The 26,260-nt window shown below is 30.2% G+C and overlaps 7 protein-coding genes across 12 annotated transcripts; 4 read left to right on the forward strand and 3 right to left on the reverse strand.

Moving 5' to 3' along the window:
* Positions 1-632: 632 nt before the first annotated feature.
* LOC117604080 (thioester-containing protein 1 allele R1) lies at positions 633-10,327 on the forward strand. 5 transcript variants are annotated; one of them, XM_034323792.2, is made up of 28 exons: positions 633-941; positions 2,005-2,077; positions 2,161-2,353; positions 2,418-2,642; positions 2,710-2,960; positions 3,117-3,275; positions 3,348-3,519; positions 3,584-3,775; positions 3,852-3,953; positions 4,026-4,159; positions 4,235-4,355; positions 4,567-4,710; positions 4,797-4,916; positions 5,130-5,184; positions 6,055-6,277; positions 6,927-7,044; positions 7,130-7,316; positions 7,393-7,553; positions 7,636-7,774; positions 7,861-7,979; positions 8,042-8,181; positions 8,264-8,483; positions 8,557-8,934; positions 9,001-9,153; positions 9,219-9,394; positions 9,465-9,636; positions 9,702-9,804; positions 9,887-10,327. In XM_034323792.2, exons 2-28 carry the CDS (start codon positions 2,016-2,018, stop codon positions 10,084-10,086), a joined length of 4,419 nt encoding a protein of 1,472 aa, XP_034179683.2. In that variant the 5' UTR covers positions 633-941; positions 2,005-2,015; the 3' UTR covers positions 10,087-10,327. The 5 variants fall into 5 exon arrangements, with proteins under 5 accessions (XP_034179683.2, XP_034179718.2, XP_034179672.2 ...); XM_034323827.2 differs by lacking the exon at positions 6,055-6,277 and adding an exon at positions 5,394-5,532 and having other exon boundaries at positions 633-840; XM_034323781.2 differs by having other exon boundaries at positions 633-840.
* A 141-nt stretch (positions 10,328-10,468) lies between these two features.
* On the forward strand, positions 10,469-13,711 carry LOC117604171 (NFU1 iron-sulfur cluster scaffold homolog, mitochondrial). The gene is made up of 4 exons (XM_034324001.2): positions 10,469-10,690; positions 10,798-11,219; positions 11,318-11,421; positions 11,496-13,711. The coding sequence occupies exons 1-4, from the start codon at positions 10,608-10,610 to the stop codon at positions 11,718-11,720; spliced, it is 834 nt and encodes a 277-aa protein (XP_034179892.2). The 5' UTR covers positions 10,469-10,607; the 3' UTR covers positions 11,721-13,711.
* Rack1 (Receptor of activated protein kinase C 1) lies at positions 11,774-13,769 on the reverse strand. Its single transcript, XM_034323988.2, has 5 exons — positions 13,542-13,769; positions 13,025-13,233; positions 12,523-12,729; positions 12,232-12,342; positions 11,774-12,140 (listed from the first exon to the last, which is right to left on the reverse strand). The coding sequence occupies exons 1-5, from the start codon at positions 13,648-13,650 to the stop codon at positions 11,823-11,825; spliced, it is 954 nt and encodes a 317-aa protein (XP_034179879.1). The 5' UTR covers positions 13,651-13,769; the 3' UTR covers positions 11,774-11,822.
* A 972-nt stretch (positions 13,770-14,741) lies between these two features.
* On the reverse strand, positions 14,742-16,490 carry Gbeta5 (guanine nucleotide-binding protein subunit beta-5). Its single transcript, XM_034323980.2, has 5 exons — positions 16,356-16,490; positions 16,133-16,269; positions 15,947-16,065; positions 15,517-15,874; positions 14,742-15,445 (listed from the first exon to the last, which is right to left on the reverse strand). The coding sequence occupies exons 1-5, from the start codon at positions 16,459-16,461 to the stop codon at positions 15,116-15,118; spliced, it is 1,050 nt and encodes a 349-aa protein (XP_034179871.1). The 5' UTR covers positions 16,462-16,490; the 3' UTR covers positions 14,742-15,115.
* A 946-nt stretch (positions 16,491-17,436) lies between these two features.
* blw (ATP synthase subunit alpha blw, mitochondrial) lies at positions 17,437-20,321 on the forward strand. Its single transcript, XM_034323868.1, has 8 exons — positions 17,437-17,616; positions 17,931-18,041; positions 18,132-18,481; positions 18,563-18,919; positions 19,001-19,382; positions 19,456-19,600; positions 19,684-19,801; positions 19,888-20,321. Exons 1-8 carry the CDS (start codon positions 17,551-17,553, stop codon positions 20,000-20,002), a joined length of 1,644 nt encoding a protein of 547 aa, XP_034179759.1. The 5' UTR covers positions 17,437-17,550; the 3' UTR covers positions 20,003-20,321.
* Positions 20,322-20,323: 2 nt separating this feature from the next.
* LOC117604131 (elongation factor Tu 2-like) lies at positions 20,324-22,202 on the reverse strand. Its single transcript, XM_034323904.2, has 4 exons — positions 21,478-22,202; positions 21,009-21,380; positions 20,732-20,923; positions 20,324-20,654 (listed from the first exon to the last, which is right to left on the reverse strand). The coding sequence occupies exons 1-4, from the start codon at positions 21,994-21,996 to the stop codon at positions 20,376-20,378; spliced, it is 1,362 nt and encodes a 453-aa protein (XP_034179795.1). The 5' UTR covers positions 21,997-22,202; the 3' UTR covers positions 20,324-20,375.
* Positions 22,203-22,261: 59 nt separating this feature from the next.
* On the forward strand, positions 22,262-25,732 carry CDC50 (cell cycle control protein 50A). 2 transcript variants are annotated; one of them, XM_034323967.2, is made up of 6 exons: positions 22,262-22,465; positions 22,796-23,614; positions 23,701-23,866; positions 24,437-24,493; positions 25,288-25,390; positions 25,533-25,732. In XM_034323967.2, the coding sequence occupies exons 1-4, from the start codon at positions 22,414-22,416 to the stop codon at positions 24,447-24,449; spliced, it is 1,050 nt and encodes a 349-aa protein (XP_034179858.1). In that variant the 5' UTR covers positions 22,262-22,413; the 3' UTR covers positions 24,450-24,493; positions 25,288-25,390; positions 25,533-25,732. The 2 variants fall into 2 exon arrangements, with proteins under 2 accessions (XP_034179858.1, XP_034179847.1); XM_034323956.2 differs by lacking the exon at positions 24,437-24,493 and having other exon boundaries at positions 22,265-22,465; positions 25,533-25,730.
* The last annotated feature ends 528 nt before the right edge of the window (positions 25,733-26,260 follow it).

Here is a 26,260-nt window from a genome sequence, read left to right on the forward strand (position 1 = left end):
TTAAAAAATAGAGCATAGATGTATTATCTTCAAGAAAAGATAACATTTTCGTATGGGAATTCCCAGAAATTATTTTTCCTTGAACAATGTATCTTAATTAGAATGATTTGAATTATGCAACAGTTTTCTGTATTGTTGAATGTGACACACATCACGTTACCAAGGTTAACTTTATGCAAATAAAATTAGGTGAATGCCAGTTTTTTTATAAGAAATGTAGAGAGCAGCGATGATAATGTTTCCAATATATTTTGTGAAACTCAGTAAATCGTTAAATTTGATTTTTTACAAACATGTAACTAGAATTTCTTATTTCTTGTATTATAATTATTAAAATGATTTTTTCCTTACTATATAAATATTTACATATTTCTCAACAAGTGCTTCGCAGCAACTCAAATGGAACTAAAAATATGTATGACATATTAAATATTTTTTATTAAAGATCGTCCGATTATAGGAAGCCAGTGGTGTAGGTAGGATATTCTTTCAGCCGTGATTCATAAAACAGGAGTTCCAGTGATGACGAGTTGAAATTTATGCAAATAAACAACCAGAGTTTACAGCAATGGTATTTCAGCGGCTTGTTATTCCCATAACGGTAAAAACGTGACAGATACAACAGAAGGATAGTAGTCGGAAGGAAGGGAAACCTGTACTCCTCGCTTGCTTTCTTGAGACCATGATTGGTAGTGTTCGTTAGTATTCGTCTAACTGTTGCATCGGTTAGTTTGGTTACTTTGGGTTCTTCCATAATATATTTTTAAGAAGTTTTCAAAGGGACAGCGCAAATCGTGGTCGTATGCGACCAGCGCTACATCCTTGAAAGCATTAAGGGAGGTAGGTCCACCAATGTCTGAATCATCTTTCACAACTATTTTTTGAGATGACGTGAGCTTCTTTTATTGATCTTCGCGGATAAAAAAGTGGCAAACGATTTTGTAAGTGAACAAACAATATCAAAGATTGCCGAATATTAAATTTCCTTCGTTGATTACTTATTACAGGTGGTTAACATTTCTCAGATTGTGAAAATCGGTACGAATCTGTAAATCGGGTTTCGGGGACTTGTATAGAATGTGTATAAACTGGTATAAACTTCTGCTGTACTACTTTCTAATTAATAAGTAGATTCCGCTGACTAAACTATTTGAAAAAATAAAATTAGAGAAATGTACGGTAAATTCATGTAATAAATGAAAATTTTAAAAGTTAATATTTTTCGAAATAATCACTAATAGAAATAAAATAATACTTTTTATTTATTAAATTTTGAATGTCATGCAAATTGAAATTGTATATTTTTAAAATTATTATAACTAAATAATTTTTTTGAATAGTTAAGTATTTTGTGCCTTTTTTTTATTATAAATTCAATCTTAAAATGTATATCATATTATTTAAATAATTACCATTAAATTAATTAATTATTACTGTACTATATTTAATCTTCAAATATTATGAAAACAACAAAATGATTATTTTATAAATTATGTAAAATTTGTTTGTTAATACATACGTAAATTTATAATGTAAAATAATGTGTATAAATTATAGAATGTACAAATATGTTCACCATTATGTTATTTGTTACTTTTTAAATTATTTGTTTTATAAGTTCTGTAATAACAATCTAACAATTGTTAGTGTCTGATTGATTTGAAAGATTATTTTGAATATCAGTGCAATGTGTTTTAAAATTTTTTTTCCTCTTCTATTATACACATGGCTATAGATATCAATGATTCATGTTTCTAGATTTAATACATAATTACTCAAAGAAAAACCAGTTTGACAATTTGAAATATTGATGATTATCAAATTATGCAACATGATATTGCTCATATTTATATTATAGAGATATAATTTTTTAACTTGTTCTATTGTTATGTAATTTTATATATGTTATACTATATAAGTTTACTATAAAATTTTGATAACAATACAAGTACAATTACAATTTTATTTAATTAAAAATAATTCTAATTCATATGAATTTTACAGAAGTTACAACAATGGATTGGCAATGGTTCCACATTTTTCTCAGTTACCTAATTGTAACAACAGTTGCAGAATCGTAAGTGTATTTATATTTTACTCATTTTATTAATTTAGTACCAATTTAGATAATTTTAATTTAATATGCCAATGTTTTAAAAGGTATTACAGTATAATAGCTCCAAAGGTGATCAGACCTGATTCAGAATATCACGTAGCAGTGAGTACCACTGGTGTATCTACAACATCACAAATATACATTGAAATAAATGGAGTACTCGATAATGGAGAAGTATTCAATGTGTCTCAAGTTACAAACATACAGCCATATTCTACAAGAATCTTACAATTCGAAGTAAGTCTTCTGAAATTTTAAAACTCTTTTCTTTAATAATCGTAAATCTTCTTATAAATTTTAGATTGGGGATATTATACCTGGTAAATATCTACTATCTGCACGTGGCCTCTCAGGAATAGAATTTTCAAATTCAAAACCGATCGAATATATACATAAAAGTCACTCTGTATTTATTCAAACTGACAGAGCAATTTATAAACCAGGGAATAAAGTTATGTTCAGATGCATTTTATTGAATTCTAGACTGAGACCTTCGTTAGATAGATTATCAGATATTTATATTATGGTAAATATAACTTAGATAAATATTATATTGTAAATAAATGGAATAATGAAATGTATGGCAATCTTAGGATGGGAAAGGAAATAGAATCAAGCAGTGGTTTCATCCACCCATAACACATGGAATTTTTAATGGAGAAATTGAATTGTCCGAGTCACCAGTTTTAGGTGTTTGGAAAATTATCTCAAACATTGGCGATCAAACTTTTGAAAAGGAATTTGAAGTTGCTGAGTATGTTCTTCCAAATTTTGAAGTGACCATTAATGCTCCTAATCATGTTACATTCAAAGAATCGAAGATTACGGCAACAGTTTACGCTAAGTAAGTTAATTATAGTAATTAGGTAAATCTGTTTTACTTGTTGTTTATAATTTACCTTTTGCTTCGTGATCGTAACAAAATGCATAATTTACTATTTCAAAATTTCCCATAGAAGGTTTGACAAAAATTATTTATTTCAAAGTGCAAATCATTTAGGTATACTTATGGTAAACCAGTGAAAGGAGAAGCTACAGTTACGGCATATCCAGATATTTTCTCTGGTGTCATTCAACCAATATTTCAGCAGCCTGTGCGAAAAGTGCTTCCCATTGACGGCAAAGTAGTAGTCGATTTTGATATTCATTCTGAACTTAGGTATGACTAATTTAATAACAAGTCGTTAAAAAAGATAAAAACTCAGTTTCATTACATTTCCTTTTTTTACAGATTAACCGATGAGTTTGAAAGACCAGTTATGATTGATGTTACAGTGGAAGAATCTTTAACTGGTAGAACACAGAATACCTCCATGCAAATAACGCTACACAAACATAAATACAAAATGGACTTAATAAAAACGTCGGAATATTATAAACCGGGTTTAAAATATACAGCATATGTGCGTATATAAAATAGTTTTTTGGGTCGCGAAATTTATTTCAACGAGACTGTTTTTTTTGTAGATAAAATTGACGTATCACGATGGAACTCCCGTACGAGACGACACGAATCCTGTTGTAATAATGTATGGATATAATTATAATCAATCTGCATACACTAATATCACCCGTATGTTGGATAAAAATGGAATGATACAGTTGGATTTCTATCCATCAAAAACTAAGGACAATACTTCCCTTTCTTTAAATATTGAGGTAAAAAATATCATAAGAAATTTTTATATTAAAAATTTCAAATTCTTACGCTAATAAAGAAAATTTTTACAAACAGGCACAATACTTAAATCTTCACGAATGGTTCCCTTCTACAAATCAAGCTATGTCTTTAAGTAACGAGTACATACAAGCTGTATTGAAAACTGAAAAGCCCACAGTATGTGTTAGTTTTAGACTATTTTATACATACAAAAATCAGCATTAATTATGTCTTTTTTTATTTTACAAGGTCAATCGAGAGATTGAAATTGAAGTAAATTCTACAAGTCCATTGAAATATATTAGTTACGAGATATTTGGACGTGGTGATATATTGGATGCTGGTTCTATTTACGTACAAAATAAATACACAACATCTTTTTCGTAAATATTTCGTATATTATAATCATGAAGTAATTCATTTGTTATTCATTCGTAGAAATAAAAATGTATTTTTAGGTTTGTAGCAACATATGTCATGGCTCCTACTGCACATGTAATTGTGTATTACATAGGAAATGATGGAGAAATTATTGCGGACGCTTTGGACGTAGAACTTGAAGATGTACTTCAGAATTTTGTATGTTTATTGAGCATAGATAAATATTATACTAGTGTGAATTGAGATTATTGAACATTTTATGATTAAGAACTCAGGGTGGTTAACGTATTTAACATAGCGAAAGAAAACTGTTAGGCTAACCAGATAAAATGTTTTGCTGGTTCAAATTCCCACTAGTATGGCATCTGGAGGTTGAATTTCGATATTAACATTATATTCTCTATTTAAGGTTGATATCAGGATTGCGCCTGAAGAAGTTGCACCAGGGGAAAACGTGAATTTGATCATCACTTCAAAACCAAATTCATACATTGGATTATTGGGTGTGGATCAAAGATCTATTTTACTGAAGTCTGGCAATGATATTTCATATGTACGCAATTTATAAATATTTTTTTATTAATCAGAAACTTGTTTTAACTATAAATAATTATGAAATAATAATGATTTATTTTACAGGAACAAATATACAGAGAGTTAAAGTCGTACGATTTGGTACAGGATTCACCTTATGCAGATTCAGTTTTTGATAGATTTTTATGGAGCCCTGGTTCAGCTACCGCAAACGACGTTTTTAGGGTAAATAAGTTATACTTTTTACTTTGACACCATTGGTGTTATTAAATAGGGGTCAGGGTGGCCCCTCCCGTCCTTTGGGGTTAAAAATGTAGGTTGGCCCCTTCATCATTCTAAAATTCTAAAATTCTGTGGAGCACTCTTCTGCCGTACTCTAATTACCCTAATGCTCGACACTAAAAAATTTACTTACCCATTATTTTTATTTTTTATTAGGAAAGTGGTGCTATCATTATGACAAATGGATATGTTCATGAAAACTTTCCAATTCGTAAGTTAACTTAAATACTTTTATATATTTATCACTAATAATAACTTACTCATCCCATATACATGATCTCATAACATGCTAGTCAACAATATTCAGTTTATTCGTAATGTAGCATGAGCATATTCTTGAGTTTAGTACCATAATATAATACTATCATTTCTTTAGCTAATACCAGGTATTTATTATTAACATTGCTTATGTCTGTATAGTATACTACAGATCTGATTTAGAGTCGGCCGCCTTTCCAACCGCTATTGGAAGTTCAAGTTCAATTGCATTGCCATCAGAGAAGATGAAAATACGCAAGAATTTCCCTGAAACTTGGCTTTGGCAAACGCTTGATGCTGGGTAATGCCATTGAAAATTTTTACCTGCTGAAAACACTTTATTTTTATTATTAAAACAAACATTTGTTAATTTGTTATTTGTTACATAAGTATAATATTACTTATATACTTTACTGTTATAAATTGTTAACATTTATTAAGGTAAATATGGTAATTAACAAATGACTCGATGTTGCTTTATGGTGTGGATTTATCGTAACTAATTTTTCTTTTTTTCTCGCTGCATTCACCTCTCATTAACCATATGTAAAATATATCATCTTTATTGCATCTGTTAAGACAGTGGTGGGCAGATCAAATGCCCGATGAAAAGTTCCCGAGCACCAACGTGCACGGTAAGATGTGGTAAATATCAAATTTTCAAATTGAAAAATTGTCTGCCCATCGGTGGACTTTCACTTGCCCTTACGGGCACAATTGCCCATCACTGTTTCAAGATATAAATTAGATTTATCTTGGTACAAGTTTTACATTATTCTCTTTATTGAGCTGATATAATACAACATGTAGACTTCGATTACAGGATTACCAGGAATATTGGAAGGTAGAATAACAGGCTCTTCTCACGGGGCATCTACACTTCGACCAGATCTTGGTCCACCCGTTACGCATAAACTAGCAACACGACCACCATTGGCAGGTCCTTATGCCTTCTCTCGTATTCCACCTCCTGTTTGGAACAAGCCCCGTGTATTCCTAATGCATGACATCTTAAACACCTGGCTTTTTACAAACTTCTCTTCAGGGTATTTATCTCATATACTTTCATTTTACAAAGCTTTACACACACGCTTTATATACATACTTTGAGATATATATATATATGTATATCTATATATATTTATGCAACATCGCTTTATTTTGTACAGATTACTTCTATGTATTAGCTGTACCAATTAATTCAGTGCCTTCGTACTATTTTAAATTTGAATATTGTCTCGCGCTTCTGTGAATTTGAAAAGTGGAGCGAAAATATAACTGGGTAATTGGAGTTAGTATGACTTTTCAAAAATAAATCTTCAATTAAAGAAAGAAAAGGCACCGAATTTATTTCTACATCTAATATATTAAAACTCGGGGATATTCTGGGTATTCGTGTACGCCTGGCACATAGTCATTATTCAAACATAACATGTTATCGTTAATCTTTAAATTGCATCATATTTTATATTGTGTTACTTAAATTATTAACTTGTTCCATATTGCACACAAAATGTTGTTTCATTTTAATCAGGTAACTAAGTATCTACAAAGCAAATTTCGTTATGAAAACTCTTATCGCATAAATGATGTTTTAATTATGTTAGTAACAAATTTGTAGGTTTAACATAATTTTACATTAACTTTAAATAAGCAGACTGAAAAACAGAAGATAAACGTGTAAATTCAAATTAGGTACGACGGAAGAAATGAATTGAAAAGGAATGTACCTGATTCAATCACATCGTGGGTGCTAACTGCATTTTCTGTAAACGATGTTCATGGACTGGGTCTCATCCAAGAACCACGAAAGGTAATTATGAAATTATTACGTAGTTCATTCGAATCAATATAGAATAGAAAGAATAAGAAAAAGAAAAAAGTGTATCTTTTTATAGTTGAAGGTTTTTAGACCATTTTTCATCAGTATGGATCTTCCTTATTCTGTGATCCGAGGAGAAATTGTTGCAATACAAATTGTGGTATTTAATTATATGAATAAAGATGTAGTAGCTGAGGTATTACTAACGAACGAAGGTCAATTTGATTTCGCAGAAATGTCCAACGAAGTTCATGACGTACCAAGTAAGATCTAAACAGTAGAATTTATAATTCAAACCGTGTTATAAAATTATTATAATAACTAGTGAAATGATTTCAGAATTAGAATTATATCGTAAGAAAAAAATTAATGTGAAAGCTAATTCTGGCAGCACAGTATCCTTTATGATTATTCCACGAGAGCTAGGATATATTGTAATTAAAACAACTGCGAACAGTGTCTTAGCTGGTGACAGCGTTGAACGTAAATTGCTCGTTAAGGTAACGTTTTCTATAAATATTTTTTGCCTATTATCAATAAAAAATAAAGCATACCATTTTTCTTTTGTGAACACGTGTACAGGCTGAAGGAGAAACACAATACATAAATAAAGCTACTTTCTTAGATCTTAGAAGTACAAGCAGTATGTCTACTAATTTGACAGTAGACATACCTAAAAACGCTGTACCAGGTTCGGAACATGTTGAAATTTCTGCAGTAGGTAATGTTTCTTTCATCGTGTAATCTTATTAATTAAAACAACTAAATTATTTGTACAACAATTAATTAAACTACATTTTTTATCAGGTGATATTTTGGGCCCTAGTATTCTAAATCTAGCAAACTTGATCAAGTTGCCGTCTGGTTGCGGCGAACAAAATATGTTAAATTTTGTTCCAAATATAATGATATTAAATTATCTTAAAGTAAGTAATCATATGATACGTACAAAATCATATACAGATAATTACAGAAAATTTATTTACAGAGTACAAATCAATTGACGCAAGCAGTACAAGGGAAAGCTTTGAGATACATGGAAATAGGCTATCAAAGAGAATTAACGTACAGGCACGATGATGGATCATTCAGTGCGTTTGGCATGTCAGATAGCAATGGAAGCACCTGGTATGCTTCGTACAAATATTTATATAGTTACATTCATAAATAACGTTATATTTTTTTTTATGGTACATTTATTTTGTATTAGGCTTACCGCCTTTGTAGCGAAAGCTTTTAAGCAGGCTGCTGAGTACATTCCAGTTGAGGACAGAATAATAGATGAAGCTTTGCAATGGCTATCAAATAATCAGGCTCCAAATGGAAGCTTTCCTGAAGTGGGAAGAGTTAGTCATAGAGACATGCAAGGTGGAGCTGCGAAAGGTCTTGCGTTAACAGCATTTACTCTCATTGCTTTTCTTGAAAACACAGTAAGTTCGTTTAATTGAATGAAAGAATACTTAATTACAACGTTGAAAAAAAAAAATGATTTTCTTATCGTAGGATTCTGTTGGAAAATATAGAAATACGATAATGAAAGGAATTGAGTATATTCTTCGTAATATAAATGAATTAGATGATGTATATGCTTTAAGCATATGCACATACGTTATAAATTTAGCAAAACATCCATACGAGAATGCAGCATTTAATTTATTAGAATCTAAAGCTATGACAAAAGAGGACCTTAAGTGGTGGAGTAAACCCATACCGAATAATGACAAAAATCCATGGTATTCCTTACCACGACCTGTAGACATTGAAATGACATCCTACGCTTTGATAACTTATATAAGACGTAATCTAATCACTGATTCTGTGCCTGTAATGAAATGGCTTGTAAGACAAAGAAATGCTGAAGGTGGTTTCGCATCTACACAGGTAAATATTAAATAAATTAAAGTTAATTCAATGTAGTAAACATATTCGTTACCGATACATTTTCAGGACACTGTAATAGGGATACAAGCTTTGGCAATGTTAGGTGAACAATTAGCAACAAAAAATAATACTATTTCAGTTACGTTCACCTACGAAGGAGGTGGACAGAGTCATATGAATATAAATCCTGATAATTCTATGATACTTCAGAAGCAAATAGTAGGTTCAAAATATATCCAACGCTCTGAGATATTAGAAAATATATCTAATATTCAATTGTTTAGCTTCCAAGGAAAACGCGACTGGTTAATATAACAGCTACTGGAAGTGGATTCGCCTTAGTTCAAGTTTCATTCCAGTACAACTTGAACGTAACTGGAGCATGGCCTCTGTTTACATTAGACCCTCAAGTGGACAAAAACTCCAATGCTAATCATTTGCAGCTTTCTATTTGTTCTGGGTAGGCCATATTATAATCTCAGTTAATTAAATAGTTATTTCATAGAATATCACCTTATATATTTTTCTAGATTTGTGCCAACTAAAGAAGCAAATGAAAGTAACATGGTTGTAATGGAAGTTAATTTACCGTCTGGTTTTACCGTGGACAGAGATTCGCTGCCTAGTTTAGAAGTATCACAAAACGTGAAACGGGTTGAAACTAAAAATGGAGATACAGTAGTGATATTATATTTTGATGAGGTATGTAAAGTATTATATATTTCTGTTATAAAGATTAAGATTACTTATTACATAATATATTGTAGATGAATAGATACGAATATTGTCCTACGGTATCTGCATTTAGAACACACAAAGTGGCAAAACAAAAGCCTGTACCAGTTTCCATATATGACTATTATGATTCATGTAAGTTAATTAAGTATTCAACTTTTCATATAAAAGAATATGTGTTCCTTTAATGGCTGGGTATATTTTTAAATCTATTTAGCAAGAAGAGCAAGAGTATTTTACGAACCACGAAAGGCTACACTTTGTGATATTTGCGACGAAGAAGATTGCGAAGACTTGTGTGTTTCGCAACCTGGTAAACAAAAAGATTCACAATCCGGTGCTTCGTATTTATGTACATGTATATACTTACAGTCATTATTCGCACTCTTTTACATTACATACTTGGAGTATTTGTAATTATAGATTTTGATCAATTCTATATGACGTTCTTATAAAGTTTTGTATAAACACCAGTTTATCACCAAAGTATTTAAGTACTTATGTACATTGCATATGGAAATCGAGCACATCTGATATTTAAATCTATTTAAGTGAATACTATTTAAGCTTTAAATGAACTAATTCAGAGCCATGCAAAATTGATAATTATATGCAATTTATTAATTTCTACTTTCAAATATACCTGAAGTTAAGTTAAATATATTATACTTTAATAGATTAAGCATTCACCCATGTTTGTTGTATACTGATATCTTTTATGTTATAATAAATACACCTTATTGTTATTAACAGCATGTTAATTATTTTTCTTTTTTTTTCGTTTGAGGTCTGTAACAGAGAGAGCCACCTTCGACTTATCTCCGACCTCTGACGAGTTATGTTTATATATGTATGGTGAACATAACCTTAAAGTCAAAGCAACATGAACGCATACGATAATAAATAATTTTTAGACGCAGAAACTAATCAATGAAGGAATGATGGATAAAATTTTAACGAATGCACTGTACATGAGTCGACGTTTAACATGTAGATACTGTGCGGCATTTCAATTTTCAAAGTAAGCTAAGCAAATTTGGGAAACTGCAAATATAAAATATAACCAAATAAATACAACTGCATTTATTATATACAAATTTTAATTACCATAATATTACTACATTACAGAACGTTGAAAGATTGTACTGTCCGTATGTATACAAATTATAATAATCACATGGTAAAGCCATGTTTGTTTACTTCCATCCCAAAATTGAATGTCATACAAAAACGTCAAATGTTTATTCAAACACAAGACACACCAAATCCCAATAGTTTAAAGTTTTTACCTGGAGTTAAGGTGCTTGAATCAGGTCAGACTAAGGATTTTCCTAATGTTTCCGATGCCTACTGTTCACCACTTGCGAAAATGTTATTCCGTATCGAAGGTGTGAAGTCTATATTTTTTGGGCCTGACTTTATTACGGTAACAAAAGTAGATGAAGACGTTGAATGGAAATTATTGAAGCCAGAAGTATTTGCAGTTATCATGGATTTCTTTGCATCTGGCTTGCCTGTGTTAAACGATGAGCAGCCTGCCACAGATACTCGTTGAGTTCTTTCAACTTTACTAATTTACATAGATTTAGAAATCAACGTTTCTTTATCATATCATATAACTGTAGCGGTAATCCTTTATTTATTACAGAGATTAGCGAGGACGATAGTGAAATAGTTCAAATGATAAAGGAACTATTAGACACACGAATACGACCAACAGTGCAGGAAGATGGAGGTGATATTGTATTTGTGGTAAGTGTACCCATATTCCAAATTAGCTGTAAAATCAATATATTTAATTTAATTTAATTTACATCTGATTCAAGGGTTTTGAAGAAGGCATAGTGAAACTAAAGATGCAAGGCTCTTGCACGGGTTGTCCAAGTTCTGTAGTTACTTTAAGGAACGGAGTGCAAAATATGATGCAATTTTATATTCCAGAGGTTCTTGGTGTAATACAGGTAGAAGATGAAACTGATCAAATAGCTAAGGCAGAATTTGAACAATTTGAGACAAAACTTAAAAAATCTGAAACTAATGAGAAAAAGTAGACCTGAGTATCGTTTAGTATATCGTATCGTATAATCTTGATGTAAATAAATACATGTTTAATCGTTTTCCATTTTTTATTATTTTACTTTTATACAAAGTGCTTAATGGCTAGATACAGAAACTTGCCAGACACGAATAGTATTGTCGGAATAACCAGCGAAAAGTGTTTGTCCATCAGTAGACCACGCTAAAGATAAACAATGAGGAGGTTCTGCTTTACTCGTCGCAGACACTACTTCTGGTTTCAATTCTTCAACCATTTCTTTGGTTTCAAGATCCCATATCTTGATCCACGGTCCAAACGCAGCGCAGAGCCAGTAACGATTAGGACTGAAGCACAAAGCTGTTATGATATCGTTATGGTCCAAGGTGTGTAAATGTTTTCCATCATTCAAATCCCACAACATGGCTTTGCAATCCTACATTTTAAAGAAAATATTGTTAGTAAATATTTTAAATAGCTTTAAATATCTAAAATTATAAGTAATAAGAGCTTTTCTTATTACATACCTTGCCACCAGAAGCACAAAGTGAACCATCAGGAGACACTGTAACTGTATTAAGATATCCAGTGTGTCCACTGTGGTTGATCTTCAGTTTACAGTTAGTCAAATTCCACACCTACAAAATATTTTGCTAATTAAAGTAAAAATAGCTGGGAATTATAATAAATGATTTATGATTTTGTACTTCAGTCCCATATCCGCAAACATTCATAAACATCATGTTAAATAACAAAATTACATCATAAGATCACTATAAAAAAGAAAAAGTAATGTTTCCATTAAGTAATAAACATACCTTAACCAACTTATCCCAGCCCGCGGAAACAATAATAGGATTTGAATGATTTGGAGAGAAACGTACACAGCTGACCCAATCTGTATGCCCATCATCTTGAATAGTGTATTTACACTCTGCCAAGGTGTTCCACAGTTTAATCGTCTTGTCTCGAGAACCAGAGACAATCTGACGATTATCCACCGAGAAGGCAACGCTTAAAACATCCTGTTAACATATGACCGTGTAATTTGGTTTAATACAAGTTAGTAAGAATGGATTTATTCAAGACCAGTGCACATACCACCTGTGATCAATACTTACAATATCACGGATATAATTGCCCACCTCTTCTATTTATTAAATATAAAAAAAAATATATAAAAAAAAGCTTCCGTATATTTCCTGTCACTCACGTAGTTTTATCTTCTGCCAATGGCATTCAAAAAAAAAAGGTAAAAAAAAAAGCTTCCGTATATTTCATGAAGAATGGCGACCGTAGATCAGAAGGAAGATGTCACACCTTGGTATGATCTTCGAATCTTCTTGTGGTACGTCCTGCAGCCAAGTCCCAAAGACGAAGTGTTTTGTCCCACGAACCGGACAGAGCATAATTTCCATCGGATGATAATACTACATCACTAATATAGTGAGAGTGACCATACAAGCGTTTCTGAGGAATACCGTAGTTGGCTTCATCACGTGTTAACTTCCATACTATTAGTGTCTTATCTACAAAAATAATTTACAACATTATGAGATTAATGCATTATGTAAAATTGAAGCGAGCAATACAAAATATATTATATAGCTTATGGATTATCATTTTAGCAAACCATAAACAACTAAACAACTTGAAGACAATTGGTGGCCAAGTAAGTAAAACAATATGCGAATACATAAAAGCTAGTTTAAGAAATATACTCGATCTTGGTAAAAGAAAAAGGAAAGTTATTAATTTTATAATGTTTAGGTATTATAGCTTCAATATTTTTAGAGAACAAATATTAAATAAGGTGAGTATATGTTACTATGCTTACCACGTGAAGAAGACAATATCATGTCAGGATATTTTGGATTTGTGGCAATTTGGGTGACCCATCCATTGTGTCCCCGAAGTGTACCCCTTAATTGAAGTGTTTCAGTCATATTTTAATTATATTACAAATTTTTACGCGTTAGATTAAAATGGATATCAACTTGTAGTCCACATCCAACAAAGCATCGAACGAAAAGAGCTACCCTTCTCCCCTTTCTGAGTATGTGAACAGTCACAATGTATGTAAATAGTTACAGATATGCAACTGTATCTGAATCATGTATTTGATTGGTCAATTTGAAAACAACTAAAAATTAAAATTCATGTTCACATTTTAAAATACAAAAACATAAATCGTTATTATTTTAAATATTAACCTAAATATATTTCATTATGATGATATTATAAAACAGCCTTAAATATCGAACTATTACACTATCGCGTGAACGGAGCTTTAGGAATGTGCTAGTATTATTGCGTAAATGTAAGTAGACCCCTGTGGCTCGGGGGGATTAGAATACGGCCACGGTATCCCCTGCCTGTCGTAAGAGGCGACTAAAAAGGGACACACACACACACAGAGACTCAAGCAAAAAATTGTAAAAGTATGGCAAAAAAACAGAAGCAAAAGTATGGCAAATGTATGAAACAATGTAAAATGCAAAAGGGAATGAGATTTGAAAAAAGGCGCGCGTGGCCGAAAATGTTCGTTGGGCAAAAGGGGACAGTAAAAGTCCCCAAAGTACGCCGCCCGAAGGAAACGGGATATAAAATGCATCCTTTTTTTCCGCACCGGGGAAAATTAAAGTAAAGTAAAGTAAATGTAAGTACTTATACCGCAGTTCACCAGAGTCCATAACTGCGAAAAGACCAGTTTTCATTCTTCGCGCATCTTCGCCCTGATTGGCGATACTCCCAAACGAAGTGGAAAGCGATTAGCAGAGAGCTCGCTGCGTTCCCTCACCATTTTCTCACCTGCGCGTCGCAGTTATGGACTCTGGTGAACTGCGGTATACTTAAACCATACGTATGTATACTTATACATTTTCGATAGTTAGATTATAGAGTATAGAATTTGTCGCTGAAAACTGATAGGTGGCTAGCCGATTGAAACGAATTTTAAATTACAACTTTGTTTCGAATATATTTTAAAGAATGCATAAAAAAAATTAAAAATTATTAATCATACAAAATTGCACGAACTAATTTTTTATTAAGTTTCATATAAGATAATACTGTGTTTCATTAAATAGATATATTGTTTACATAATTTGTTATTAATTAGGTCCAGCCTAATAATGATTAATTTCAAGCTATCACATTTTATAATCGTAACAATAAGTTACGATTTCTAATTTTACTTAGTTCCTACTTCTGTTTACATTTCTAGTTTTCTTTTTTGATTATAATATTCTTATAGTACAATGTATTATACTTTTGGAGTACACTAATTACAAGAAAAGTGTAACATCATAATATTTTATAACATCGTAGTGTCTTGATTTTGAGTATTGAATAAAAAGATTTTTAAATTTAATCTAACAATAGCAGATGATAGATGCAATTTCATTAAAATTAAGCCCAAACTCGTAGCGTTGAATCCCAGCTTCCGGTAGAAAGAGCAGTTCCATCCGGAGAAACTCGTAAACATGATACACGATTTTCATGTCCATACAAAAACGCAACTCGTTGACATTTTAGAGTATCCCATATATTTACAGTATAATCATTATAACCAGCAAATAGTAGACGCCCGCTAACGCTGAAATCAACAGCATTTGCTCCAAAGATTATGCTTTCTTTCGTATAAACAGCTATTTCTCGATCTGCGCGTAAATCAAAAAGGCGACAAGTAGCATCATCTGAACCCGTTGCAACTGCATCGCCACCCGGGTGAAATTTTACCTAAATTCAATACAACATAATATAAATCATTTTTTAAAAATAAATAATAGATATGACAAACTTCTACATACAGAGTTAACATCAGATTGATGACCTTCAAAACTTTGAACACATTGACCAGTGCGCATGTCCCATATTAAAACCATTTTATCACAACTTCCAGATACAAATGTATTACCAGTTTCACTTGGCGATAAGTCAATAGACATAACATCACTGGAATGACCAAGAAAGCTTTGTAATAGCTGACCGCTTTCTACATCCCATAAAGCACACGTGCTGTCTCCGCTACCCGTTAAAATTTGTTGATCACTGTTAGGAAATACACAACAAGACATATAGGATGTATGTGTTGCAACAGTTTTTTTACGAGTTGATACATCATCTTCTTGACTTAAGGGATATACAGTAACTTTATTATCTAATCCTCTGCAAAAAATGAATATAATGTACTAATTAATTCAATCATTCATTCATAATGTATATATATATATTTTATACCCGCAAGCAACAAGAGTACCACTTGGACCATAAGCGCATGCCATTACCCAAATGGTTGGCATAGTAAGAGCATGTTCTTTATTTGTTGTAAAAGCATCCCATATAATCATTTTACCATCCTAGAAAAATTTTCATGTCAAAAACTAGTTTGAAGATTTATATAAGAAATTTAGAGCATATCCTGACCTGTGAAGAAGAAACAATATGACGTTTATCAGGTGACCAATCAGAACAAAGGACTTTTGCCTGATGACCTTTTAAAACACGACGTGGTTTCACATTAATGTAATTTATTGCTTCAAGTCTATCTGCTACACTAGCAACTGAAGAAATAATAATATTAATTTATTAGAAATATGGTAGAATTATGATGAAATGATTAAACTTGATTAAAAACTATGCTACTTACGGGTAATATCGTTTAATTTTTGTCTCTCATCTTCTAAACGTATTTTTAAACTTTCAGCTTCTTTTGCTAATTTTTCTATATGTTCTGATTCAGTAACAGAATCCATAATTTTATTTGTATGTACACACAACACAGTTAACAGAAAGCAAGTGGGTTCATTGTATATAATGTCATTTTTGTACAATTGTTACCATAAATGAATTTTTATTCACTTTAAATATATTTATTAATTAAAATGATTCATACATTGCTGAATACAAACGGAAACAATGAAATACCGATTTTGTCACTTGCCGTTTGTAAGATAAAGGTAACATGGAAGTATTTATAGTAATTAATAAAATTATCAATGTATTCCTGCATAAATGAATTTTCTAGACTTATTTTACTCCTCGTCTGTTGATTAATCATTTGTTTTTACATGGAATCAATATTATAATTTCTTTAACACAGTTAGAACCAATAATCAATACAATACGACAATAACAAAATCTCAGCGTCGGTGCAATGATGCTTTCGCATTCGACTAACTTAACCTGAATATGATGGTTAGGAAAAATAATAAAATCATTGAAATCATTGCCATATTTTTTTGCGCTAATAATTATTATCAGTAAAATTTACTATTGAAATATGGAATGTTAGATTCTTAAAATACTGTTATTCTAATAATACAAAATCTTCTGAAGTTATAAATTTATATCGTACAATAAACCATCATTTATAATTATAAATATTAGTTAGATATTTATAATTAAACAAAGTTATTATTTTAATATAAAATTGTATTCATATTAGTACGATTATTGTAGAATATAGCTTTTAAATCTAAGTTTGGCGCCAACTTATTATTGAAAATTACGTAATTGCTTATAACCTCGTACCCAAAATCTGCTATGTTAAAATTGTCATGTTATAAGAATAATTAATTACATTGGTTTGCTTTAAAAAACTTATTTGAAATATATATTTCTCTAAAGTATTTCTGGTGAAATATTAAACATAAAATAAAGTAGTTTATTAATTACTTTATATATCTGGATTCGAGGTTACAGCGCAGGTCAATGCATATCGACTTCCTGCCGGTATGATTGTCAGAGTGGGGTTGTACGGGACGTTCTTCTGCTCGTCCCTGTCTTGATCATTCGTCGTCTGTGAATTTGTAGTCCCTTTGACGGGCTTCTAACATACCAAAATGGCTCTTCTGTCTCTACGTTTAGCTTCCTCGATTGCGAGACAACTACCGAATTCTACCATTCAGGTAATTTAAAAAGAAAAGAGTTTCTTTCCGATAATTTAACCGTTTTAAGACATTTATCTAGGACATGCCGACATTTTCCACTTTGCGACAACCGCTCAGATGCATGTGTTAATTAATTTTTATCTCTAGTGAAATCAGAAATCGTTAATGAATTATAGTTTTTATTTATATTTTATTATAAGTAGAATATGTGTCAAACAATTTCTTTAATGCAGTGTATTACATAAACTGAAGAGTACCAAGTTATGTAATATGTATTTGAGTGGCATTGTTTCCATAATATAATAACAATAAATTTGAATTATATCTTACAGGTGAAATGGCCTCTGAGTGTAGCTTCCTGTAAATATCATGTATCTTGCAGTCGGCGTTCTGCTGAAATTTCTTCCATCTTGGAAGATCGTATTCTTGGTTCAGCCCCAAAGGTAAGCTAAGAAATTTTAATTATAAGTTAGATTATTTAACGATATTTTGTTATTTTTTAATTTCTTATATATTTTTTAATACAATTTTAGACCAATTTGGAAGAAACTGGTAGGGTGCTTAGCATTGGTGATGGTATTGCCCGTGTTTATGGGCTGAAGAACATTCAAGCAGATGAGATGGTAGAGTTTAGTTCGGGGTTAAAGGGTATGGCTCTGAACTTGGAACCTGACAATGTAGGTGTTGTCGTATTTGGTAATGATAGACACATCAAAGAAGGAGATATTGTTAAGCGTACTGGAGCTATTGTTGATGTTCCGGTTGGTGATGAATTGTTAGGACGTGTTGTAGATGCATTAGGTAACCCCATTGATGGTAAAGGACCGCTTAACAGTAAACTGAGATTCCGTATTGGTACTAAAGCACCTGGCATTATTCCTAGGTATTTATTTTTTATATGCAAACGTTATTTCGTAAGAATGAGAAAAATTAAATACATTCCTTTGTGTATTCTGTTTTATAGGACGTCCGTCAGAGAACCTATGCAAACTGGAATTAAAGCTGTAGATTCGCTAGTACCTATCGGTCGTGGACAGCGTGAATTGATTATTGGAGACAGGCAAACTGGCAAAACTGCTCTTGCTATTGATACGATTATTAATCAGAAACGATTTAATGAGGCTGGAGATGAAAAAAAGAAACTGTATTGTATATATGTTGCCATTGGTCAAAAGAGATCTACAGTTGCACAAATTGTAAAACGTTTGACAGATTCTGGAGCTATGAATTATACTATCATTGTTTCGGCAACTGCATCCGATGCTGCGCCTCTTCAGTATTTGGCCCCATACTCTGGTTGTGCGATGGGAGAATTCTTTAGGTATTATTTTGTGCGAAATAATTTTCTTAAATTAACAAAAAAAATAATGTATCCATAATTCTGAATATTTTTCTTTTATAGGGACAATGGAAAACACGCTTTAATTATATATGATGACTTATCGAAACAAGCTGTTGCCTACCGACAGATGTCTTTATTGTTAAGACGACCACCAGGTCGTGAAGCTTATCCCGGTGATGTATTTTACCTCCACTCTCGTCTTCTTGAACGAGCAGCTAAAATGAATGAAAGTTTGGGAGGTGGTTCGCTAACAGCTTTGCCCGTTATTGAGACACAGGCTGGTGACGTGTCTGCTTATATTCCTACTAATGTTATTTCCATTACCGATGGTCAGATTTTCTTAGAAACAGAATTGTTTTACAAGGGTATTCGTCCTGCAATTAATGTCGGTTTGTCAGTATCCCGGGTTGGATCTGCTGCCCAAACAAAAGCTATGAAACAGGTAATATACATTCTTATTTATTCATAAACTTATTTAAACACATTTTTAATAATTTTGATATCTCGTTTTACAGGTTGCTGGTTCTATGAAATTGGAATTGGCTCAGTATCGTGAAGTAGCAGCTTTCGCACAGTTTGGCTCCGATCTGGATGCTGCTACTCAACAGCTATTAAATCGCGGTGTCAGGTTAACAGAACTTTTGAAACAAGGACAATATGGTAATATATACGTAATAAATTGAAATTACAAAAAATTGTCAAATTAGTACCATCTAAAATATATATAATTTTAATATTTATAGTACCAATGGCTATTGAAGAACAAGTAGCCGTAATCTACTGTGGTGTCCGTGGGTATCTTGATAAAATGGAACCTACAAAAATTACTGCCTTTGAAAAAGAATTTCTTGCCCATATTAGGTATTTATTTTGAAATAATTGTAGTAGTTATATTTATTTATATTATAGTATAAGTGTTTGTTTAATTTTACGTTTTTATCCTTCAGAGCTACTCAACAAGACCTTCTTAGTACCATTGCTAAGGAAAATACCATTAGCGAAGCCTCTGATGCGAAATTAAAGCAGATCGTTACTGACTTCCTTGCGTCTTTCTCAGGCTAAAGTGTCAGTATCAATTAAGTAATAATTCTCTGCTATGCAAGAGATATATGTGCAAATGATATTCATTGTTATAAGAAGTTTTAATGTATGTCACTTGCACGTTATAAGTATCATTACAAAGAATTCCACATTTGAATATTAAATCACGATAGTCTTATACAAACGCTTAATTACCTTACATGTTAATTGTTAACAAAGGTAAAATACACACAATTTTGGTATTTAAACAGTTGCTTCTCCTGTAACAATTTTCGAACATAGCAGAAGCGGGAGGAGCTTCGGAAGAAACTGAGTAATAAAATCGTAAAACTTTTTCAAATCTGCATCATTTATTTTCCTTTTAAATCGTGCAATAATGTAATTATTGCAAAGTTTAATTTACAAAATCCTTAATCACTACCTTACTAAATATTTTTTGGGAAAGTGGAATTTCATTCAAAATTCTAGTAATCTTTCCTGTGCCAATTGTACGTGTTTCTTCACGAACGGTGAAAACTTGACCATCTATCATTGGCATATTATATGTAAATATTAATCTACATGTTGCAAATTCTCCTGGCATTAACATTTTATTTTCTGGTGGCAAAAGAAAATCAAAACGACAGTAAACATTCCATGTTGAGCTATAAACTTTTGCACTAAATCCTGATTTCTATAAATATAATATTAATCAATATAAGCTATTACAATAAAAATAAAGTTTACATTAATTAATACCGGTAAAAGTACCTTTAACGGTCTTTCACGGCCGCCTTCTTGAGGACTCAATAAATATAATTGAGCTTCATAATGGTTAGTTAATTTCAAAAAATTTGTTTGACACAATATCATTCCTCTACGCACAGAATTTAATTTAATAGCTCTTAACAGAACACCTACATTTTCACCAGCAGATGCTGTTGTCACACTTTTTCTAAAAATCTAATGTAAATATATAATTTGAAGTTACATTTAATGAACTTTTATAGTATTATATAAAAATAAAATGGAATAATTATAGTTTTACCTGAATGTCTGAAATAATAGTATTCATCTTTTCATCAAATCCCATTAGATTTGCTTTTATGCCTTTTTTTATAACACCTTGTTTTATTGTTCCTACTGTTACTGTACCTCTGCCTGGTATACTAAAAACATTATCAATAGGTAATATAAAAGGAGAGGTATAATCTCTTTCTGGAGTTGCTACATAATTATCTAAAGCATCTAATAATGATTTTATAGAAGGTAATCCATATTCTGAAGTGTCTCCATTTAATGCAAGTAGAGCAGAACCAATAATTATTGGAGTTTTTGAACTATCAAAACCATATCCATCTAATAATTCTCTCATTTCTATTTCCACTAATTCTATAATATCCTTGTCTGATATGTCAGCCTAAAAGTTACATACTACGTATAAACAAATATCTTTGTTATATAGTAGAAAATATTATATTATGCGTATACTTGAAATGTTTGAAATAAATATCAACCTTGTTAATATATATAACAATGTGTTTAATTCCCAGTTGATGAACAAGCAATAAATGCTCTTTTGTTTGAGGCATAGGACCATCGTCAGCTGCAACTACCAAAATTGCACCATCCATTTGCGATGCTCCACTAATCATATTTTTTATGAAATCAGCATGTCCTGGACAATCTGTATGCGCATATTGCCTTTTACTAGTGGCATATCCAACATGAGCAATATTTATTGTTATACCACGTTGCTTCTCTTCAGGTGCTTTATCAATTTCATCGAATGTTACATATTTACAGTTTTTATTTACTTCTGATAAATATTTTGTTATTGCAGATGTCAATGTTGTTTTGCCATGGTCTACATGTCCTATTGTACCCACATTACAAACACCTTCTTTTGGTGAGTTTGTTGTATCACAAAAATACCTTAGATTCTGTTTAAATTTTGGAAAGTTATTTCTGTATAGTAATACTGATAAATTACAATGTTTGTTACGTATATTTTGTATAATATTTTTAAATCCCATACTTGTGTAAGATATATATAGTTATTAATTGATTATTATAAATGTTTTTATATGTAAAACATCACCTTCCCATAGATGAATGTAAAAAACTGTTGTATTTACTACACTTATGAGGTTAATTTCAGTGATATAGTATGAAAGGCTAAAATATATTTATCGTACAATTTATAGTTATTTATTTAAAAAATTATTCTGTGCAAATAATAAATGTAACTTAATCAATGACATTTAATTTGAAGTGACTACATTTACTTTTTTATACAGCCTATATATATACACTCTTTCGTCTCTTATTCCCCCGTTTTATGTTCCATGGTACTTGACAAACATAGTTGTTAGATTGATAATTATTACAAATGACCGTGTCAAGTTATTAAAATTTATTGAAAGAGTAAATAAATATTCTACAAAGGTAGCATGACTTCTGTTAGTGAAGGTAGTTCGTTACCTAAAACGAAAAAACCATCCGGTAAGTTTATTGTATTACAGTTAATTTGTCATTTGGTTATGTTATGTTTTATTTGATGTATGTATCAAAATTATATGAAAAATTTAATTTAATACAAAAAATAAGAGACTTCGATTTTATCTTAAATCATTGTGCAATATTTAATATGTTGTCAATAAAAGAAAATATATTATTATCTATATGTTATTTTAGATACAAGTATCCTTTAAAATTTATTTAATTTCTATTCTGTTATTTATTAATATTGATAACATATATTTAATTTTGGAGTATTATAAAATAATTGTAATTAGCTAATATATTTTTTTAAATAATGTTTTATTTGAACAGATAGTGCATTCAAACAGCAGCGTTTACCTGCTTGGCAACCAATACTTACTGCTGGAACTGTTTTGCCAACATTTTTTGTAATTGGGATTGCTTTTATACCAGTTGGAGTTGGATTACTTTATTTTTCTGATCAAGTCAAAGAATATATTATAGATTATACGGACTGTAATGCTACCAACTTTCATTATGCAAATGGTGTGCCTTATAAATGTGCAGAAGTTATAGCAAAAAATCGTTCAGAACCTTGTTATTGTGAAATAAATTTTACATTACCCTCTGATTTTAATGGAAAAATTTACATGTATTATGGTCTGACTAATTTTTATCAGAATCACAGACGGTATGTAAAATCACGCGATGATAATCAGTTATTAGGAAAATTAAGCGATATTGTCTCTGGTGACTGTGAACCGTTTGCTTATGACGGTGACAAGCCTATCGCACCGTGTGGTGCTATTGCTAATTCATTATTCAGTGACAAACTAGAACTATTTTCAATGAAACATAATAAATCTGTACCATTATTAAAAACTGGAATAGCTTGGCCTTCGGATAAGAATATTAAATTTAGAAATCCTGATGGTGATTTAAGAGAAGCATTCAAGAACTTTGCAAAACCAAAGAATTGGACTAAATACATTTATGATTTAGATAAAGAAAATGAAAGTAATAATGGTTTCCAAAATGAAGATTTAATTGTTTGGATGAGAACTGCTGCATTACCAACTTTTAGAAAACTTTATCGTAGGGTTAATCATACTGAAAATGGGTTTACTGAAGGTCTGGTAGAAGGAAACTATCGACTTACTGTTACATATTGTAAGTAAACATTAATATCAGAAGTTACTAATTATTTTATCTACTATCAGAGAGTATCTTAATCAATCAATATTGTATTTTTGTAGCATATTCTGTGTCTGCTTTTGAGGGCAGGAAAAGAATGATCTTAAGTACTACATCTCTTCTTGGTGGAAAAAATCCTTTTCTTGGTATAGCTTATATAGTAGTAGGATGTGTCTGTTTATTGTTAGGCATTACACTACTAATAATACACATCAAATGTTCCAAAAGGTAAAGATCAGCTTAATGTACTAAATTTTTCTTCTTATTTCTCACTAAATGGTGTTACGCTTAAATAAGGCTTTAATCAAAAGAATTAAAAAAATGCAATTGCTTTAAAAGTCATAATCTTTTTAAATTAAAAGTGTGATGATATAAATAGAAAAGTAAATACAATTTTTATCACCTACATTCATCACATTGCATTTACTATCAATCTTTGAATGAAAAAATTAAGAAAAAAAATTAACAATCGAATTAATAAATAATACTTTTATTTGATTGTACATTATATCTATTTTATAAAAATAATTGAGAAATATAGTTGATAGTAAATGCATTTTAAAGTTATAATATAATATCTTCTTAACACTTGTGAAAAATTGTACCATTTTTATTAATTGTAATATTTAAAACTTCAAATAATTCTAATTTTTAGAATATTTAGTATAAATTAAAAATACTAAAAATATTTTTAAATACGTTTTCTTCATACATATTTTACCTTTTGAACTAATGTTCATAAAATATGTTTTAAACCCAAATTTGACAATAAATTCTTATGTAATGTATGTTATACAGCAAACTAATGTAAAGATGACTGCAACAAAGTATGCTTAGGGCACCATAATTGTTCTTGTAAGTGTTTGTGATATTGTGTTATGTCTACCCTGCAAGAACGTTAACGATAGTGATTATTTTATATGTGACATGACTTTATAAACGTTTTATAGAATTTTATATTGTTTTATTATATTTTTCATAAATAATTTTTGTACTTAATTTATATTTTGGGAATGTAATTTTTAGTTATATGCATGTAGCTTTATATTATATTTATTTTTTATTTACAACTTTTTAATTATGTAACATTAAAATATTTTTCTGTTCTTGTGTACATTTCATAATACTTATGAATGATTCATATTTGCTAATAATTCTCAGGGTTTATTTTTTCTTTTTCGTATTGTATTTGCTTCATAAATCTGCTTTATACATCACATGTCATATTCAGTAATTATATCGTTTGGAAATAATATGATATAAAAATTATATAATGAAATTTTTCATATAACATATAATTTTTTGTATGCAATCCTTTCTACATGTTCCAATTAATTCAAAAGAATTAAACTTTTATCTATATACTGAATATCCATATAAGTTTAACTGCATCACATTTAGAAATGAATGGTAATATGTTAGTATGTAATTAAATAGGAGATAAGATGTAGGATATTCATTATATAATTTCAAATGTTTTGTTAGAAATTAATTAAAACGATTTTATTTGCATTAGATGAATATATTTATTTCGCATTTTTTATAAACAGTAAGCTTGCAGTTGAATTATTTTATTGTTTAACATTATAAATTTATTATTAAAACTATCTTCCTAGAGAGGTTATATAATTTTGTTATATTTTTTGTAGTGCAACAGAGATGATCAATGTGAGTCCAACAACACCGTACCAAGAATAATTGCACAGTTATTATATGTATTGAAGAACATTGTGGATATTCTGCATTTAATTTGTAAGTGTTAATATAATGTACTTTATTTTAACTTCTATAATATATGTGTAGGCAAAATTGGTAATAAAATAGATAATTAGATAAAATTGTTTTATCTTCAAAAATTTATTTAATGATACAAATTTTATGTTTTTTTAAATAGATATTTCAGTACAGGTTTTGAGGCACTTGTATATTGAGTATTATGATGCCAGGAACATTATCTTATTTCTTATTGTTATATACTCTTATATAAAAAAGAAGCTAGTGTGTAATTATATACTATTCATGCAGAATAAAAAATATATAATTATATTACAGTTAGATCATTAATTACCAATGGATGTTTAGTTACAAATATATATATTTTATATGTAAATGTATTGAGATACTCAAAACAGACATTTCATCTAATATAAATTATAAAGTAATTTGAAAATGCAATGAAGAAAAATTTATAATTGCTTCAGATTAAATCAATTTTGATAGTATAAAATTACACAGAGAGTAATGATTTTTGTGTATCTTAATACATTATTAAATTTCATTAAGTATATGTATAATGTATCATTATATAGTATTTGAAATGATAGTTTAATAAATACAAAATATCTAATTTTGTTCTAGTCACATCTGAATGTATAAATATATGAATAAATAATCACATAATATTTATTGCTATAATTATGCATTTGTAAATTTACATTTTACTATACATTTATTATTCTTAATTATTTACAATTTCTTGCTTTTGTTTTGTCATCAACATTAAATCAAATGTGATTTTATGTACGTTCAATATTCATTACTAATAAATATGTTAAATATAAAAAATATCTCCTCGTTTCAAATTTGGATGCGTTTATTGTGGTGTCGTGTGTGCGCGCGGGC

Source organism: Osmia lignaria, chromosome 9 (genome assembly GCF_051020975.1).
Source record: "Osmia lignaria lignaria isolate PbOS001 chromosome 9, iyOsmLign1, whole genome shotgun sequence".
NCBI lineage: Eukaryota > Metazoa > Arthropoda > Insecta > Hymenoptera > Megachilidae > Osmia > Osmia lignaria.